Source organism: Moschus berezovskii, chromosome 19, assembly GCF_049115385.1.
Source record: "Moschus berezovskii isolate FMDL1 chromosome 19, NW_MosBer_1.0, whole genome shotgun sequence".
NCBI lineage: Eukaryota > Metazoa > Chordata > Mammalia > Artiodactyla > Moschidae > Moschus > Moschus berezovskii.
In genome coordinates, this window is record NC_142478.1 from 71,678,145 (window position 1) to 71,693,403 (window position 15,259).

A 15,259-nucleotide genomic window follows, 5' to 3' on the forward strand; every position below is an offset into this window, starting at 1 on the left:
GGGGACTTCACATGGTTCTTTCAGATACCTGGGAGTGAGGCAGCCAGCCTTAGCCCCTCCCAGACAGAAGGACAGAGAATCCAGGCTCCTCGCCTGCCCCTCCCTGTGGGCCCCCCCAGAGCCTCCACTGGCCCTCCGCTGTCTGCTCCTGCCCCCCACGCCTGCCCCTTCCCTCTCCGTGGAACCCCGCAGACCTTGTCCTTTGCGGTGGGGAACAGCAAGGGAGGAAGTTTGCTCAAGGGCACACGGTAGAAAGCACTTTCTGGGCCACTTGGACTCTGCCTGTCCAGGGCTGGGCCCTTCCTGAGCACAGCTTTCGTGCTCTGACCAGATGCGGGGTGCAGAGCGGAGTCCGTGTCTTACTCCGCAGATTTGGAATCCCGCACGTTAAACGCTGTTGGAATTTGCCCGGATCTGCCATCCACTCCCCTCCCGCCCATCCATTCCACTCCCATCTGGGGGGCTCAAAGGCCCCCACTTCCAACTCCTGCGGGCACATCTTCCACCCCCCATCGGGAGGCTCCCCCTCCACCCTCCCAGCTGCCTCAGCCAGGCGCCCCAGCCTCGCCGTCCTTTCTTTTCACCCCGGGGCCCACTGCGGCTTTCCTCCCACCCCAGAGCCTGGGCAGTGGCTGTCCTCTCTGCCTGTGACCTTCTTGGCACTCCCGCCTGGCTCCATTAGCCCCCACCCTTCCATCACTAATCCTGTCTCTCCGGTTCCCGGCATAAGTCTGGCGTTAAGTGGGTGCACGGGAAGTGAGTGGGGAACCTCGTGTTCCCCCAGAGGGCCCAGGACTGACACAGACCAGGGCTTCCCAGAGGGTTCTTGGAGCTCCCAGCCCCAGCCCTGACCCTGGACCCTGGCTCAGGCCAATAGCAGCAAATATTTACATTTGCAGAGTAAATTCCCAGGAGGGGAGCTGGGCTGGGCAGGGGAGGTCTGGTCACTGGACCCAGCAGACCTGGGCGGGAGGGTTCTGGAAAAAGAAGCCCCTGGGACAGAAAATCAGAGGTGGAGCCCAGGGACACCCCCAATTTCTCACACCATCCCAGCTGAGTGGGGGATTTAAACCTGGTGCCTTGCCCCCTTCTCCCTCCTGCTGTGTGGACAGGCAGCCTCTGCTCCCTGGGCCCCAGTGTTCTCACGAGGAGCCGCTGAGACTGAGCACAGACACTGCAATGGAGGGGCGGCTGCTGGGGGCCCACAGGCTAGAGACTGCAGATGGTGCGGGCCCTGTGGAGGCCAAGGTGGAGTGATGAGAGCTTTGGTGGAGTGGGCTTTAGTGGGTTCCCTGGTCTGTCCAGGAAGACTTTCTGGAGGAGGAGACATGGGAGCAGCAGCTGTGGGAATGCGGAGGCAGCATGTGTGTGTGTGTGTGTGTGTGTGTGTGTGTGCGCGTGTGTGTGTGTGTGTGCGTGTGTGTGTGTGTGTGTGTGTGTGCAGGGCTGGCCAGCATCTCCCAGGTGGGGGATGTGGTCCCAGGGAAGTGGTCCAGGCAGGGTCCCAGGGCCCTTTAGGATGGACCACCAGGCTGGGGTGAGGGGGTTCTCAGCCCACTGGGGTCCGCGCCAGGGACCCCATCTCAACACCAGTGGGAGGGATGTGACCTTTCTGTCCTACAGGAGACCTCTCCAGCCCAAGGATTTTTCCCTATCGGAATTTTGTGTGGTATAGGGCCATTTGGGCTTCCCTGATGGCTCAGTGGTAAAGAATTTGCTGATGCAGGAGATTCCGGTTCAATCCCTGGGTCAGGAAGATCCCTTGGCGAGGGAAGTGTATTCCTTCTCCAGAATTCTTCCCTGGAGAATTCCACGGACAGAGGAGCCTGGTGGGCTCCAGTCCATGGGGTCTGTAAGAGTGGGACACGATGCAGCAGCTAAACAATAGCGCCATTTACAACCTGGCTCAACTCTTAAAGTATTTCCGTCCATTTATTAGAATTTGGGGGAGTTTAGGCGATCATCTTCTGTGAATCTTAAATCCAGAGCCACTATCTTCTGGTGTCTTTGACAGTTTTTGTTGTTTGTTTAAACTTTCCTTCTTTTTTAAAAATTTTAGCTCACAGTTTCTTTGAGCCAGTTAGGTCTCCACTGCTGGTCAGGCCATGTTTTCATTAGTTTTTCTGACTCCTGGTGAAATGGCCCAAAGCACGTAGATTGAAAAAGAATTTCCAACCACACGTTTATAGATTAGTAACTCAGGGACACCCTAGCGTGATGTTAGAACACTTAAGTTCATTTCCAAACCAGTTGTGTGTGTCTGCCGTCCCCATTATTTTGCCCTTTGTTTCCTTGCTTTACATTCATTTTCAGCCTTATGCATTCCTCCCCAAGAGGTTTGGTGAAGCTGCTGAGGCCCTACTGCGTGCTGGGTACTTTCCCCAGCCACACGCTAGACGGATGAGGTCCTTGCCTGGTGGGGCTCACATTCTAGCTGGGAGCGGGGGCGTGGGGAGCAGGAGATCAGACTGGGATCTGGCAAGCTGATGACATTTTTGAGGTGGAAAATGCCGTGGAAAAAAAGGGAAGACGATAGCAGGGTGGTGGGGAGGGCGGGCAGGGCAGACGCTCTGCCAAACTTCATCCCAGAGAAAACCCACACTTCCCTGGGGTCGGGGGGACGGCCGATTCTTTTGGTTGACATCCTGCAAAGAGTCAGCCAGTGGCCTTTCACAGCTTCACCTGGGAGCAAAGAGGATGAAGAGGGCTTAATCAAGGCTGTTCTTCTCAGGAGCCAACCTCCTTGAAGGGCGCTGGGCCTACCGCCTCTGCCCACCTGGACGCATGGTGCCAGGTGGCCCAGGAGAAAGGAGGCTGGGTCCCGGAGTCAGACCAACCCGGGTTCCAGTCCAGGCTTCAGCCCTCAGCCGGGCGATCCGTCACTTCCACCTCTGCCTTGTTGCCCCGCAAAGGGAGAGATTCATGTTCGCTCATCCATTTATCGGAGCCTGGGGGAGAGAGGAGTGGTAACACCAAGCTTTCCTGTGCCTCAGTCTCCCCACGTGCAAAGCGGAGGGGATACTGGCGTCCACTCACAGGGCTGCTTGAGGACAGTGAGTTAAGACTGCCTATGAGAGGCGCTCAGGATGTGCCGGGCCCAGCTTAAGTGCTGAACGAGCATTAGCTGCTATCACTCCCTACCTTGTAGGATCCAGCTGGGCTGTGTGCAGCTCTTAGCCCTGGGTGTGGCTCACAGTGGCATGCCCCCCCGTAATTCCCCATAAACCCCCAAGCCCTGCCCCAGCTGTGGGCTGCCAACACAGTGCCCTCCATTCCAGCTGAGATATACCCCCTGTGAGGGGGTACGTCGCAGGCCCCGGGAAGGGTGCGTGGGGGATTCGGGCCCCACGGTGGGACCCAGAGAGGGCCTGGCAGCCTCCCCGCTGGGGGATGGCCAGGGGGACCCGTCTGGTTTGAATTCCCGGCGCCTCTCGCTTGCTGCACCAACCCGCAGCCTGGCTCTGAGCTGCCAGGCCCGTGCCTTATTTGGGTCTCGGCTCCCCCCAGGCGACACTGCGTGGCCTTAAAAGGCAGGCCCGGGGGTAGGGGGGAGAGGGGGCAGTTGCCACTGCTGGCTCCAAAGCCCCTCCAGCTGTGCCCTGCTCCCCTGGCTTGGCCGGCCCAGCCCTCCAGCTGTGGAGAAAACCAGGCCCCCAAAGCCAGATCAGCCCGAATGGGCTGCTCCTCACAGGGGTGGGCTCTTGGAATGGGCCCCCCGTACCCTCCCAGGCAGCCAGCTGCCCTCTGGTTTTCATTTAAAACCAGAGCTGGATCCACTTTGGTGTCTTCTTACCAAGTAGGGCAGGGAGAGGGTGGATGGTGACGTTGCTGTGTTTATTTACTGCCTACTACATGCCAGGCCCCTGTGTGTGCTCAGTGGGCCCTTTGCATGCATGGCCGGCCTCAGGCCTCATGCCAGCCGAGGAGGTACATAAAGGGCCTCTGACCCCATTTTTCAGATGGGAACATCGGCAGGTCCAGGGAGGACAAGCCACACAGGCCCAAGAGCGGCAGGGCTGGGACCCGACCTCGAATCTCTTGGCTCAAGCTCTGAGCCCAGGCAGCTTGCTGGGCTTGTTGGAGAAGTGCCCAGCCTTCCCCTCACCCATCACCAGCCCCTCCCCAGCCCCATCAGGTTGACAGCCTTGTCCCAGCTCCGCCCACTTCACGCTGTGTGACTCTGGTAAACCATCCCACCTCTCTGGGCCTCTATCTTGTTCTGCACCAAGGGAAATAGGGATCCCCACTGTGGCTACAGTAGTTGGGGGAACAGAACAAAACGTCATGGCCAGCAGGCCCTCACCCTCGCTGTCCTCAGTTGCAGGCTCCCCTGGCTTCGTGGAGCCCGGGTGGTCGGGCAGCGGCACACGGCGGATGGCACTTCGGCCCACAGGCTTCTCAGGTGGGTCCTGGGGCAGCTGCTTGGGGTCCCCCTGGGCCAGGGGAGGCTGGAGGGGCTGGTAGTGACTGTCCTAAAAGCCAGCTGGGCCCAGCAGTGGAGGGTCAGGGACAGCACCCTGCCCCTGTCCACCGCAGCTGGGAAGAAAACTGGGGGTGTGGTGAGGAATGGCTCCCCAAGGGGAGTCTGCCCTGGGCCCAGGCACCTGAGACCCGGGACCCCCAGCATCTTGCAGACATGGGTCCAAGCCCCAGTTTCCTTTTCTTCATTGAAAGAACATTTGTCTGAGCGACTGCAGGGTGCAAGACACCATGCCAGGAGCTCGCCATGGCCGCCTTGTATTTTTGCCCCTGAGGCGGCAGCGCTGTCGCTGAGGGTCAGAGAGGGGGTGTGCCCTGCCCAGGACCCCACGGCCAGGGCGGGGTGGCACTGGGCTTCGACCCCAGGCTTTGTGCTTGGGGAGACCCCAGGTCCCTTTGCTTTGAGCTCAGTGTGCCCAGGTGTGCACAGAGTGGCACTTGTCCTTACACGTGGGATCGTGGTGGAGACCAGAGAGACGCGCGTGTAGCGGGCTCGGCTACCGCCGACACTACTGTGAATAACGTCGGGGTGTCGCTGAGGAGGCCGGGGGGCTGGATGGTGGTTCTGGGGGAAGGCTCAGAGGGTGGCATGCAAGTCCAGCCCAGTCTGGACTATGTGGGGGTCTCCAAAGCCAGCACGCCACGGCCAGCCCCACCCAGGTGGGGAGCAGCAGGGATTTCCCTCCCCGCCCCACCCTGTTTTGGATGAGGAGTCAGGTCCTTGGTCCTGCACCGGGAGAAACAGTCCCCTTGGAGGCTCGGGAGCCAAAGGACACCCGCAGGGCATGGTCCAGCCTGGACAGGCTGTGACTCCGTAGCCCCGTCCCTGCCCTGAGCTGTCTCATGGATTGGGGTCATCAGGTATCTGTCCCCTCCCTCCATCCTGCCCCCAGGAACCCAAGAGCCCCAACCCAGCCTGCTTCCTCTCCGCAGGTTGTCTCAACTGCAGCAAAGTGTCGGAGCTGACGGAGCGGCTGAAGGTGCTGGAGGCCAAGGTGGGTGAGCACCTTGCCTGCCAGGCAGGCACTACCCTCCCCCCAGTGCCCGCCCTGGGAAGCCTGCTCAAGGTCAGACAGCCTGGCTGCTCTCCCTCCAGGAAGCCCATGAAGCTCTCCCAGCCCCAGCCCCTCCCAGAGACTCCTAGACGCCCCTCAGAGCTTGTGGCTGGGTCCCCTCATTGCCCCAACACCTTCACCCTTTACCCCGGACCCTCACCCCAGTGCTGTCTTCCCAGTTCCAAAAAGCAGAAACATGTACTGCATGTCTCAAATTATCTCAAGATAAAAAGGCTTTAACAATTGAAAAGCAAGACACCCTAAATTTAGAAACATGACAGACTCAGAACCACGATAAACCTACCAGAAAACCATTGGCCTCAGTTGCCTGTGCCCCCCAAAGAGAGCGACTGCCAACATTGAAGCATCTTTTCTTCCAGATTTTCTAAAGACATGTAGGGACTTTTAAACTTCGTCTGCATATCCATCGCCTCCTCCTGGAATTTATCTTGAGATTAGATTTGAAGATGTTCACCCGAGTGTTAACTATTCAGAGGGAGATTTGAAAACCAAACAACAGAAGGGGTGGTTGCAGACTAAGCAAATATGGCTCAGTGGAATATTAGGCAGCCATTAAAAACGCATACATTTTCTAACATGGAAAGATGCCCCTGATGTATTAATATGAAGTGGAAAACCCAAGTTTCTAAACAACATGGGTTAGAACCCCTGTTATGAGGTATGAACACCCCAGGAACCTCACTCTGCTCCCCAAGCTCCCTCCCAGGGAAAGCTGGCTTAAGGAGCAGCTCAGCTCAGTTCCAGGTTAGCCTCCCTCTGGGTAGGCGCACACGGCCCCGCACCTCCTGGTCAGCAGGCAATCTGGCCTTTCTTAAACCCCAGTTAGTGGCTCAGGGGACACTGGTGACCTTTCAGCCTCTTCCCCCCTCACTGAGTCCACAAGTGGGTTTTTGTTTGTTTCTGTTTTTTCCTTTCTGGTCACACCAAGAAGCATGTAGGATCTTAGGGATCCTAGCAGGGGTGGAACCCACACCCCCTGCAGGGGGGGCACAGAGTCTTAACTGCTGGACCCCCAGGGAAGTCCCCAAAAGCGGTTTTGTACAGACCTCGGCACTTCTGTTTCATGTCAGACCCTCCCAAATTTCCCTTCAAATTTAGTAAAAATCCTTCCAACCTGTGGGTTTTAAGAGACCAAGAGAAGTGTCATGTTATATATGCACGTGAGTGTATATAAATACACATACTCACATGCAGGTAAGCACAGGGAAAAACCGCAGGGCCTAGCAAACACGGGGGCAATCTTGGAATCCAACGTGGGCGGCTGTGATAGTGTGTGATGACTTTCCTACAATGACTGTGACAAACTGTGCAGTTGGAAACCCACAGGCACTTCTGATGAAGTTCTGGGCCCCTGTGAGCCTGGTCTTCGATCCAGGCGGGGTTCTACTGGCCGCCTGGCCTCCCAGCCCGGCCTCCTCGGGGCGAGCTGGCCTGTCCCCGGTGAGACGCCGGTGCCCACCTCACCGTCGTGTTCCCCCACAGGTGGCGGTGCTGACGGTCACCGAGCGGGCCGTGCCCCCGACCCCAGCTGCCCCTGAGGACCCCGCCCCGCTCTGGGGTTCCCCAGCTGTCCAGGGCAGCCCCGGGGATGGAGGCCTTCGAGGTGAGTGGGTCAGTGGGGAATGACCTGGGGGGAGCGAGATTCCAGCCCGCGCTGCCGCTGGCTCCCAGCTTGACCCCCACGCAGGCCTCAGTCTTCCCAGCTCGCCAGTGGGTCTCCAGGGGCCCCTGAGCACTGGCGTCCAGGGAGCCCCGGCAGCTGGTGGAGCTGGGGCAGAAACTCTGGGTAACACTGACCCCCGCCTAACCATCCCCCACCCCAGGGCTGCCGGGAACCAGAGAAAACCCGAGGCCCCCTCTGCTCCCTCGAGATGGTAGGTGCTGCTGTGGGTGGGGCCGGGGGCGGGGCCGAGCAAGGCCGGAGCTGTCCAGCTGATGCGCTTTCTCCCCCCAGATCGAGTTGGTGCCCCGGGGCTTCCTGGGCCCGCTGGCCCCAAGGGAGACCCTGGCAGCCGGGGCCCGATGGGGATGAGAGGACCACCAGGTGAGTGCCCACAGCACTGCCCCTTCTAGCAGTTCCCCCTCGCAGGAGGGCCCGGACTGGGGCCCACCTCCCAATCCTGATGTAGCAGAGTTGGCCTGGGCCCCTTCTGCCCACCCATCTCGGTGTGTAAGAGGACTTACACCCTCTCCGACGGTGCTCCCCGCCTCATGCCGGGCCCCCCTGCAACCTGCTTTTGCATTCACTTCGCCCATCTCCCTGCTCTCCTATTCCCAGCTTGAAGCCAGACGCTTGGGGGTGGGTCGGACCAGACTCTGCCCTCCTGGGTCTCCTAGGCAAGCGAGGCGAGGGAGGGTGGGCCTGGGCAGAGGAGGAACAGCAGTGCCCCCCTCCACGTGACCAGGGTTCTTGTGGGGGCCATGGCTGGTATGGGAACCCCAGGGAAGGAAGCCCAGACCCTCATGGGTGGGGTGGGAGATAGGAAGGGCTTCCCAGTGGGAGCGACACCTTAGTTGAGGCCTAGGATGACCTGAAATGCATGCCAGGCAGCCCAGAGGGAGGACCGAGAGAGGGAGCAGCTCCTGCAAAAGCCTGAGAGAGAGAGGGCATTCTGGAAATCAGCATCTGCTCAGCACCTACTGTATACCAAGTGTTCACTGTCCTCATGACAGCCAGGGAGTCAGAGACAGGAGCCGCCCTGCTTGTGGCCCCGGCACCCTCTGTACCCACTGCCCCAGGCAGCCCCCTCCCGCCCTCTTGCAGCCATCCTGAGCCTCCCTCCTCTAGCACACCCACCAAACCCTGGTTCCATTGCAGGTCTGCAGGGCCCCCCAGGGAGCCCTGGCCAGGCCGGAGCTGTGGGCATCCCTGGAGAGAGGGGACCTCCAGGGCCCCCAGGCCCTCCTGGCCCCCCTGGGCCCCCAGCCCCTGTTGGACCACCCTACGCCCGGATCTCCCAGCATGGTGAGTCACTCGGGGTCACAGCACGTCCAGCTGGTGGTGGGGTGAGGCTGGCATGACCATCTGCTAGGCACCTTCTGTGTACCAGGCTTGCCCTTGGGCCACTCCTCCAATAAGCACCATTGTTACTGAGGAGGAAGACCGAGGGCCTGAGTGGGGAGATCACACAGCCAGGGCCCGAAAGGCTGGCTTCAGAGCCTAGCAGCCTCCACAGCCTGTGCTGGGAACCACCGGTGTCAGGCCCTCCCACCAAGCCTCGGAGCTGGCCAGAATCCAGCCCGCAGAGCTCCAGGAAGCTCGAGGCCTGGCAGCAGGACGTGAGCCCTGAACTCCCAAGGCCACAGCCCTGCCCCAGTGCTCAGAGAGGCCCGGCCCCCTCCGCCCAGCCGGGCCCTGGCCTGCCTCCTTCTCCTTTGAAGCCTGACCAGCATGCCTGCTGCTGGGGTCGGCATTTAGAGGGCCAGGTTCAGCGCCGTCTGCGTCGTACATTTGCTGCGAGACCGTTTACTCGTTCTCCCCCTGTGAGCCCCGGTTTCCTCATCCGTACCGTGAGGACAGTGATGGTGCTGGAGTCCCAGGGCTCTATGACACCCATGCACGGAAGCTGGGCACAAAGCCGGCTTCAAAGGTGGTAGCTCCCTCGACTTTCCTGGAGGTCCAGGTGGCTGAGACTCTGCACCCCCAGAGTGCAGAGGCCCAGCGTCAACCCCTGGTCAGGGAACTAGATCCCACATGCCACAACTAAGAGTTCGCACATGCCAACAAAGACCCAGTGCAGCCAAATAATTTTTTTTTTTTTAATGGTAGCTTTCATTATTGTTTCCATCAGACCTGTGACAGTCTAGGTTCAGCGAGGTAGAGTCTTGCTGGATGTCAGCAGCTAGACTGTGGCTGAGTTAGAACCCAGGTCTCCCTGCAGCCTGGTCTGGTGTAACCCACGCTTCCCCCACCACCCGCCCTGGCACAGGTGCCGGTGGCCCCAGCCACAACTACGGGCTGTCGTACAGAGGACACAGCAGTCAAAGCTGGCTTGGCAGGAGACAGACTGAAACTGTCTGCCTCATACTGCCCCATGTAGCTCCGCCCTGCTCTCTCATCATCCTTTCTCCCCCAGGGGACCCGTTTCTGTCCAACACCTTCACTGAGACCAGCAGCCACTGGCCGCAGGGACTGGCTGGGCCCCCAGGCCCCCCAGGCCCCGTGGGTAAGTTGAGCCCAGGCCTGGGGTAAGGGGCAGGGTTGAGGGCCGGCAGAGCTGGCCATGAGGAGGGAGCTGGGGGTGGAACTCCCTGGCGCTGTGCTGTTCCGAACCTGAGGACGCGCTGTCTGATTCCAGGTCCTCCTGGGCTTCCTGGCCCCATGGGGAGTCCTGGGAGTCCTGGACATACGGTGAGCATTTCTCCAAGTTCTCCACTGATCTGTCTGTCCACCCCTGAGCCAACCCTCCCGTTCCCTCACCTATCCACCCACCCACTCAAGCCTCCAGCCCGCCACCATCCATTCCTCTATCCTTCATTCATTCATTCGAGCGGCTATGCAGCACTTAATGTGCAAACTACTTTCCAGGATCTTATTCAGTCCACATGGCAAGGAATAAGTGTTGTTATCATCCAGGGACAAGAAAGGAGGTGGAGATTCTTGCCCTAGGGCTGTGGCAGCTTCCAGATCAAAGTGAGGACTGCCTGACTCCACTGTAGCTCTAAACACTGAGCTGTGTCAACTTCCCACTTTGTGCAGATCATTGGCTATGTGGTGAAGGGCCCAGAAGCCCAGGCCAAGCTGGGGCACCCTCCCCTGCCCCTCTGCACCCCAAGTTCCTGCCCACTATGCCCTGCCCTGGCACAAGGCTGAGGCCCTGTCTTGTTGCTCAGGGACCCCCAGGCCCCACTGGACCCAGAGGAATCTCCGGCCACCCTGGAGAGAAGGGCGAGAGGGTGAGTACTGAGGCCGCCTGAGTGGAGGGTTCTGGGGAGTCCTCGGCACCCCGGGTCAGACCTCTGACAGCTCACTCCACTCCTCTCCTCCCTCCTGCAGGGACCGCGAGGGGAGCCCGGCCCCCAAGGCTCCATGGGGCAGCGGGTAAGTGACGCTGGTCACCCAGCAGCACCCCTCCAGGTGCCCACAGGCCCAGACCCCTGCAATGGCGCCACACCCTGGGGGCCGAGCCCCCGGCCCTCCCAGGCTGGCCCAGGGTGAGCTCCAGCTCCACTCCTGCCCCCAGCTCAGGGCCCCATCGGCCCCTCAGGGTCAGGCTCCGCCCGTCCCCCACGCTGGCTCTGTGTCTCTGGCCCCCTCTCCGTCTTCCCTCTGCGCCTCCTTCTCTCTGACTTTCCGTTTCTCTCTTTCTCTGTCTCTCCAGCTCTGGCTGTGGGTCTGTCTATTTCTCCCTGTTCAGTTTATCCTCCCTGGTGGCTCAGATGGTAAAACGTCTGCCTGCAGTGTAGAAGACCCGAGTTTGATCCCTGGGTCAGGAAGATCCCCTGGAGAAGGAAATGGCAACCCACTCCAGTATCCTTGCCTGGAAAATTCCATGGACAGAGGAGCCTGGCAGGCTACAGTCCACGGGGTTGCAAAGAGTCAGACACAACTGAGCAACTTCACTCCCTTTAGTCTGATCAATTTATGCTTCATTTTTTAAAAAATTTATTTATTTGGTGGTGCCTGGACTTAGTTGTGGCACGTGGGATCTAGTCCCCTGCCTGGGATCGAACCCAGGCCCTCTGCATTGGAAGCATGGAGTCTTAGCCACTGGACCACCAGCGAAGTCCTTGCTTCATGTATTTTGAAGCTTTGTTATTAGATTCATACACAGTCAAGATTTTAATCTCTTCTTGGTCCTTTTATCTTTATGGAATGAGTATCTTTCTCCCTGATAATACTTCTTGTTTTGAATTCTACTTTGTTTGGTATTAAAATAGCCACTCAAGCTTTTTTATGCCTGCTGTTTGCATGGTATATGTTTTCCGATCCTTTTACTTTCAACCTATTTTTGTCCGATTTAAAGTATATCTTGTAAAAAAGACATATGCTTGGGTCTTACTTTTTGAAACAGTCTGACTAATGAGTTCATTACATTTAATGATATGTATCCCTACTGATATGCGGGAGACCTGGGTTCAATCCCTGGGTTGGGAAGATCCCCTGGAGGAGGGCATGGCAACCCCCTCCAGTACTCTTGCCTGGAGAATCCCCATGGACAGAGAAGCCTGGTGGGCTCCAGTCCACGGGGTCACAAAGAGTCGGACGCGACTGAGCACACGTCTCGTCACTACTGATAGGGTTTGGTTTAAGTCACCCATCTTGCTGTTTGTGTTCTGTTTATTCCAATCTGTCCTTGCCTTCTTTTTTTTCCTCTTCTTTTCCTGTCTTCTTTTGGATTGAGAACTGTTTAGAATTCTGTGTTATCTCCACTAATGGTAATTTTTATGATACCTCTTTGTGTTGTTCTTCTGTGGTTGCTCTAAGGATAACAAACCATGTCCTTGACTTAGCACCGTTTCCGTGAATCGCTGTGCCTTTCCGTGTGCCAGTCAGAACATTGCGAATGCATAATTCACCCCCTTCTGTCCTTGCGCTGCTACCATCATGGATTTTAGTTCTGTATTTGTTTTAAACCCTTAATGCACTGTCGTTATTGCTTTAAACAACCAGCTGACTTTTAAAGAAGTTTAAAAAATGAAAAAAAAAGGCTTCTACATCTAATGATGTGTTTGTCATCTCTGATACTCTCCATACCTCCCTTTAGATTCGGATTTTCACACAGTATCATCTCTCTCCAGCCTAAAGAACATCCTGTAGCCTTTCTTGTAATGTGTGTCTGCTGCCAACAAATCCTCACTGCTTTTGTTTGTCTAAAACTCTCTCTATTTAACCTTAATTTTTGAAAGTTATTTTCACTGGCTATAAAATGACAGGTTGGCAGTCTCCTCCCTCTTTAGTACTGTAAAGATATTGTTCCGTGGTCTTCTAGTTTACATAGACAGTTGTAATTTCTCATGAGAAACTGGCTGTTGTTCTTACTGTTTTTCCCCAGTGCATAATATGTCTTTTTTTCCCTTTGGCATTTAAGATTTTTCTGTTTACCCTTGGTTTTTCATCAGATTGATCATGGTGTGGTTGGGTGTGATTTTTTGTGTGTTTATTCTCCTTTGGGTTGGCTGAAATTCCTGGATCTGTAAGGTTTCTGGGTCTTGCTTTTGTTGGTTATTTTGTTTAGTGAATACAATTCTTTTTTACAGCATTTTTTGCGTTCACAGCAAAATAGAGTAGAAAGTACAGAGTTCCCGTATTCTCCCCGTCCCCACGCGAGGAGAGCCTCCCCCACCACCGACGTCTCACGTCACAGTGGTACATTCGATGTAGTCCATGAACCCAGATTGGCATGTCATTATCACCCCAAGTCCATAGTTTACGTTAGGGCTCAGTCTTGGTGTTGTACAGTCTACAGATATTGTTAGAGGTATCGTGATGTGTATACCCCATAGTAGTATCATATAGAGTATTTCACTGCCCTTAAAATCCTCTGTGCTTTGCCTATTTGTCCCTCCCTCCCCATAACACCTGGAAACCACTAATCTTTTAACCATCTCGTATGTTTTTGCTTTTTCTAAAATGTGATATAGCTGGAATCATGCAGCATGTAACCTCTTCAGATTGGCCTCTTTCACTAATACACATTACAGGTTCTAGCTTGTCTTTTCATGGATTGATAGCTCTTTTCAATTCTTTTGATCTGAATAATATTACATTGTATGTGCCTCAGTTCATTTATCCATTCACCTCCTGAAGGACATCTTGGTTGCTTCCAAGTTTTGGCAATAGTGAATAAAGATGCTGTATGGGGTCGCGGAGAGTTGGACACGACTGAGTGACTGAACTGAACTGAACTGAAACATCTGGGTGCAGGTCTTTGTGTGGATGTAAGTTTTCAGTTACTTTGGTTAAATATCAATGAATACAACTGCTGGATCATATGGTAAAAGTAAGTTTAGTTTTATGAGAAATGTTTTCTTGTAAGCAACACTCCATGTGTGTGTGTTGAGAATACTTGAGATAGACTGTTAGTAAATTTCAATTCATTCTGGTCACCATACCATATATTAGATCCTTAGGTTAGAATTTAGTCATCTGGGAGCGCCCTGGCAGTCCAGCGATTAGGATTCAGCACTTTCAGTGCCATGTCCCAGGTTCAGTCTCTAGTTGAGGGAATAAGAGCCCTCAATCCCCATGGCTCAGCCAAAAGAAAAAAAAAAAAACTTAGTCATCTTATAACTGAAAGTTTGTATCCTTTTACCAACCTTTTCCCTTTCCTTCCCTCCCCTAAACCCAGTCCCTGGCAACCACCGTTCTACTGTTTCTCTGACTTCAACGTTTTTGGTTGTTTTTCAGATTCCACATATAAGTGACACCATGCGGTATTTGTTTTCCTTTGTCTGGCTTATTTTGCTTAATGCCCTCCACATTCATCCATGTTGTCACAAATAGCAGGATTCCCCCCTTTTTAAAGGCTGAATAATATTCCTGTGTGTGTGTGTGTGTGTAAATACGGCACGTTGTATTTATCCATTCGTCTATCAGTGGATACAGGTTCTTTCTACATCCTGGCCAGTGAACGTACCTCTTCAAGACAGTGGTTTCCTTTCCTTTGAGTGGATACCCTATTGTTAATTTCTTGAGGAACCTCCATACTGTTTTCCATAATGGTTGAAGCAGTTTACATTTCCACTAGCAGTATTCAAAGGCTCCCCTTTTTCCGCATTCTCACCAGCATTCATTATCTCTCATCTTCTTGATAACAGACTTCCCAGCAGGTGCATTTCCTGATGACTAGTGATGCTGAGCATCTTTTCACCCGTTGGCCATTTAAATGTCTTCTTTGCAAAACTGTCTATCCATGTACTTTCTCCATTTTTAAATTGGCTTATTTGGAGTTTGGCTGTTGAGTTGTATAAGTTCCTTATATGTTTCAGGTGTTAACTCCTTATTGGATATGTCGCTTGCACATATTTTCTCTGATTTCGTAGGTTGCCTTTTCATTTTGCTGATGGTTTCCTCTCCTGTGCAAGAACTTTTTAAAATTAGGTTGTCTTCTTCCTGTTGAATTTTTAAGAGTTCTTTGTATTTTTTGAATATACAAAGATATACCTTTATATACCTTTACCAGGTATGCCTGTGTGTTCAGTCACTTCAGTCGTGTCCAAGTCTTTGCAACCCTGTGGACTGTAGCCCACCAGGCTCCTCTGTCCTTGGGGATTCAGAATACTGGAGTGGGTTGCCACGCCCTCCTCCAGAGGATCTTCCCTACCCAGGAATCAAACCAGCATCTCCTGCATTGGCAGGCAGGTTCTTTACCACTAGCGCCACCTGGGAAGCCTTTATCAGATATATCTTTTGCAAGTATTTTCTCCGAGTCTGTAACTTGTCTTCTAAATACCTTGACACTCGCTTTTGCAGAATAGAAGTTTGTAATTTTAATGAAGTCCAGCTTATCAGTGATTTCTTTCATGGATTGTGCTTCTGGCATTGCGCTTAAACAGCCGTCATCAAACTCAAGGCTATCTAGACTTTCTCCTATGTTATCTTCCGGGAATTTTATAGTTTATAGTTTTGCATTTTACATTTACGTCTGTGATACATTTTGAGTTGACTTTTGTGAAGACTATGAGATCTGTGTCTAGATTCATATGTTTGCATTTTTAACCAGTTTTTTTAAATTAATTAATTAATTACACTGGTCTTAATT

At 54.5% G+C, this 15,259-nt stretch overlaps 1 protein-coding gene across 5 annotated transcripts in view; it reads left to right on the forward strand.

The window, feature by feature from the left end:
• The window catches only part of EMID1 (EMI domain containing 1), a 39,403-nt gene that overhangs the window by 9,633 nt on the left and 14,511 nt on the right, over positions 1–15,259 (forward strand). For all 5 annotated transcript variants that reach the window (XR_008683153.2, XM_088828308.1, XM_055405498.2 and 2 more), the window contains exons 4-13: positions 4,319–4,402; positions 5,413–5,474; positions 7,038–7,158; positions 7,379–7,429; positions 7,510–7,599; positions 8,374–8,520; positions 9,632–9,721; positions 9,854–9,906; positions 10,389–10,451; positions 10,552–10,596. Coding sequence is in view for 4 of the 5 variants with exons in the window: in XM_088828308.1 (XP_088684434.1) it covers positions 4,319–4,402; positions 5,413–5,474; positions 7,038–7,158; positions 7,379–7,429; positions 7,510–7,599; positions 8,374–8,520; positions 9,632–9,721; positions 9,854–9,906; positions 10,389–10,451; positions 10,552–10,596 (806 nt within the window). In the remaining variant the exon portion in view is untranslated. The remainder of the gene's footprint in view (positions 1–4,318; positions 4,403–5,412; positions 5,475–7,037; positions 7,159–7,378; positions 7,430–7,509; positions 7,600–8,373; positions 8,521–9,631; positions 9,722–9,853; positions 9,907–10,388; positions 10,452–10,551; positions 10,597–15,259) is intronic.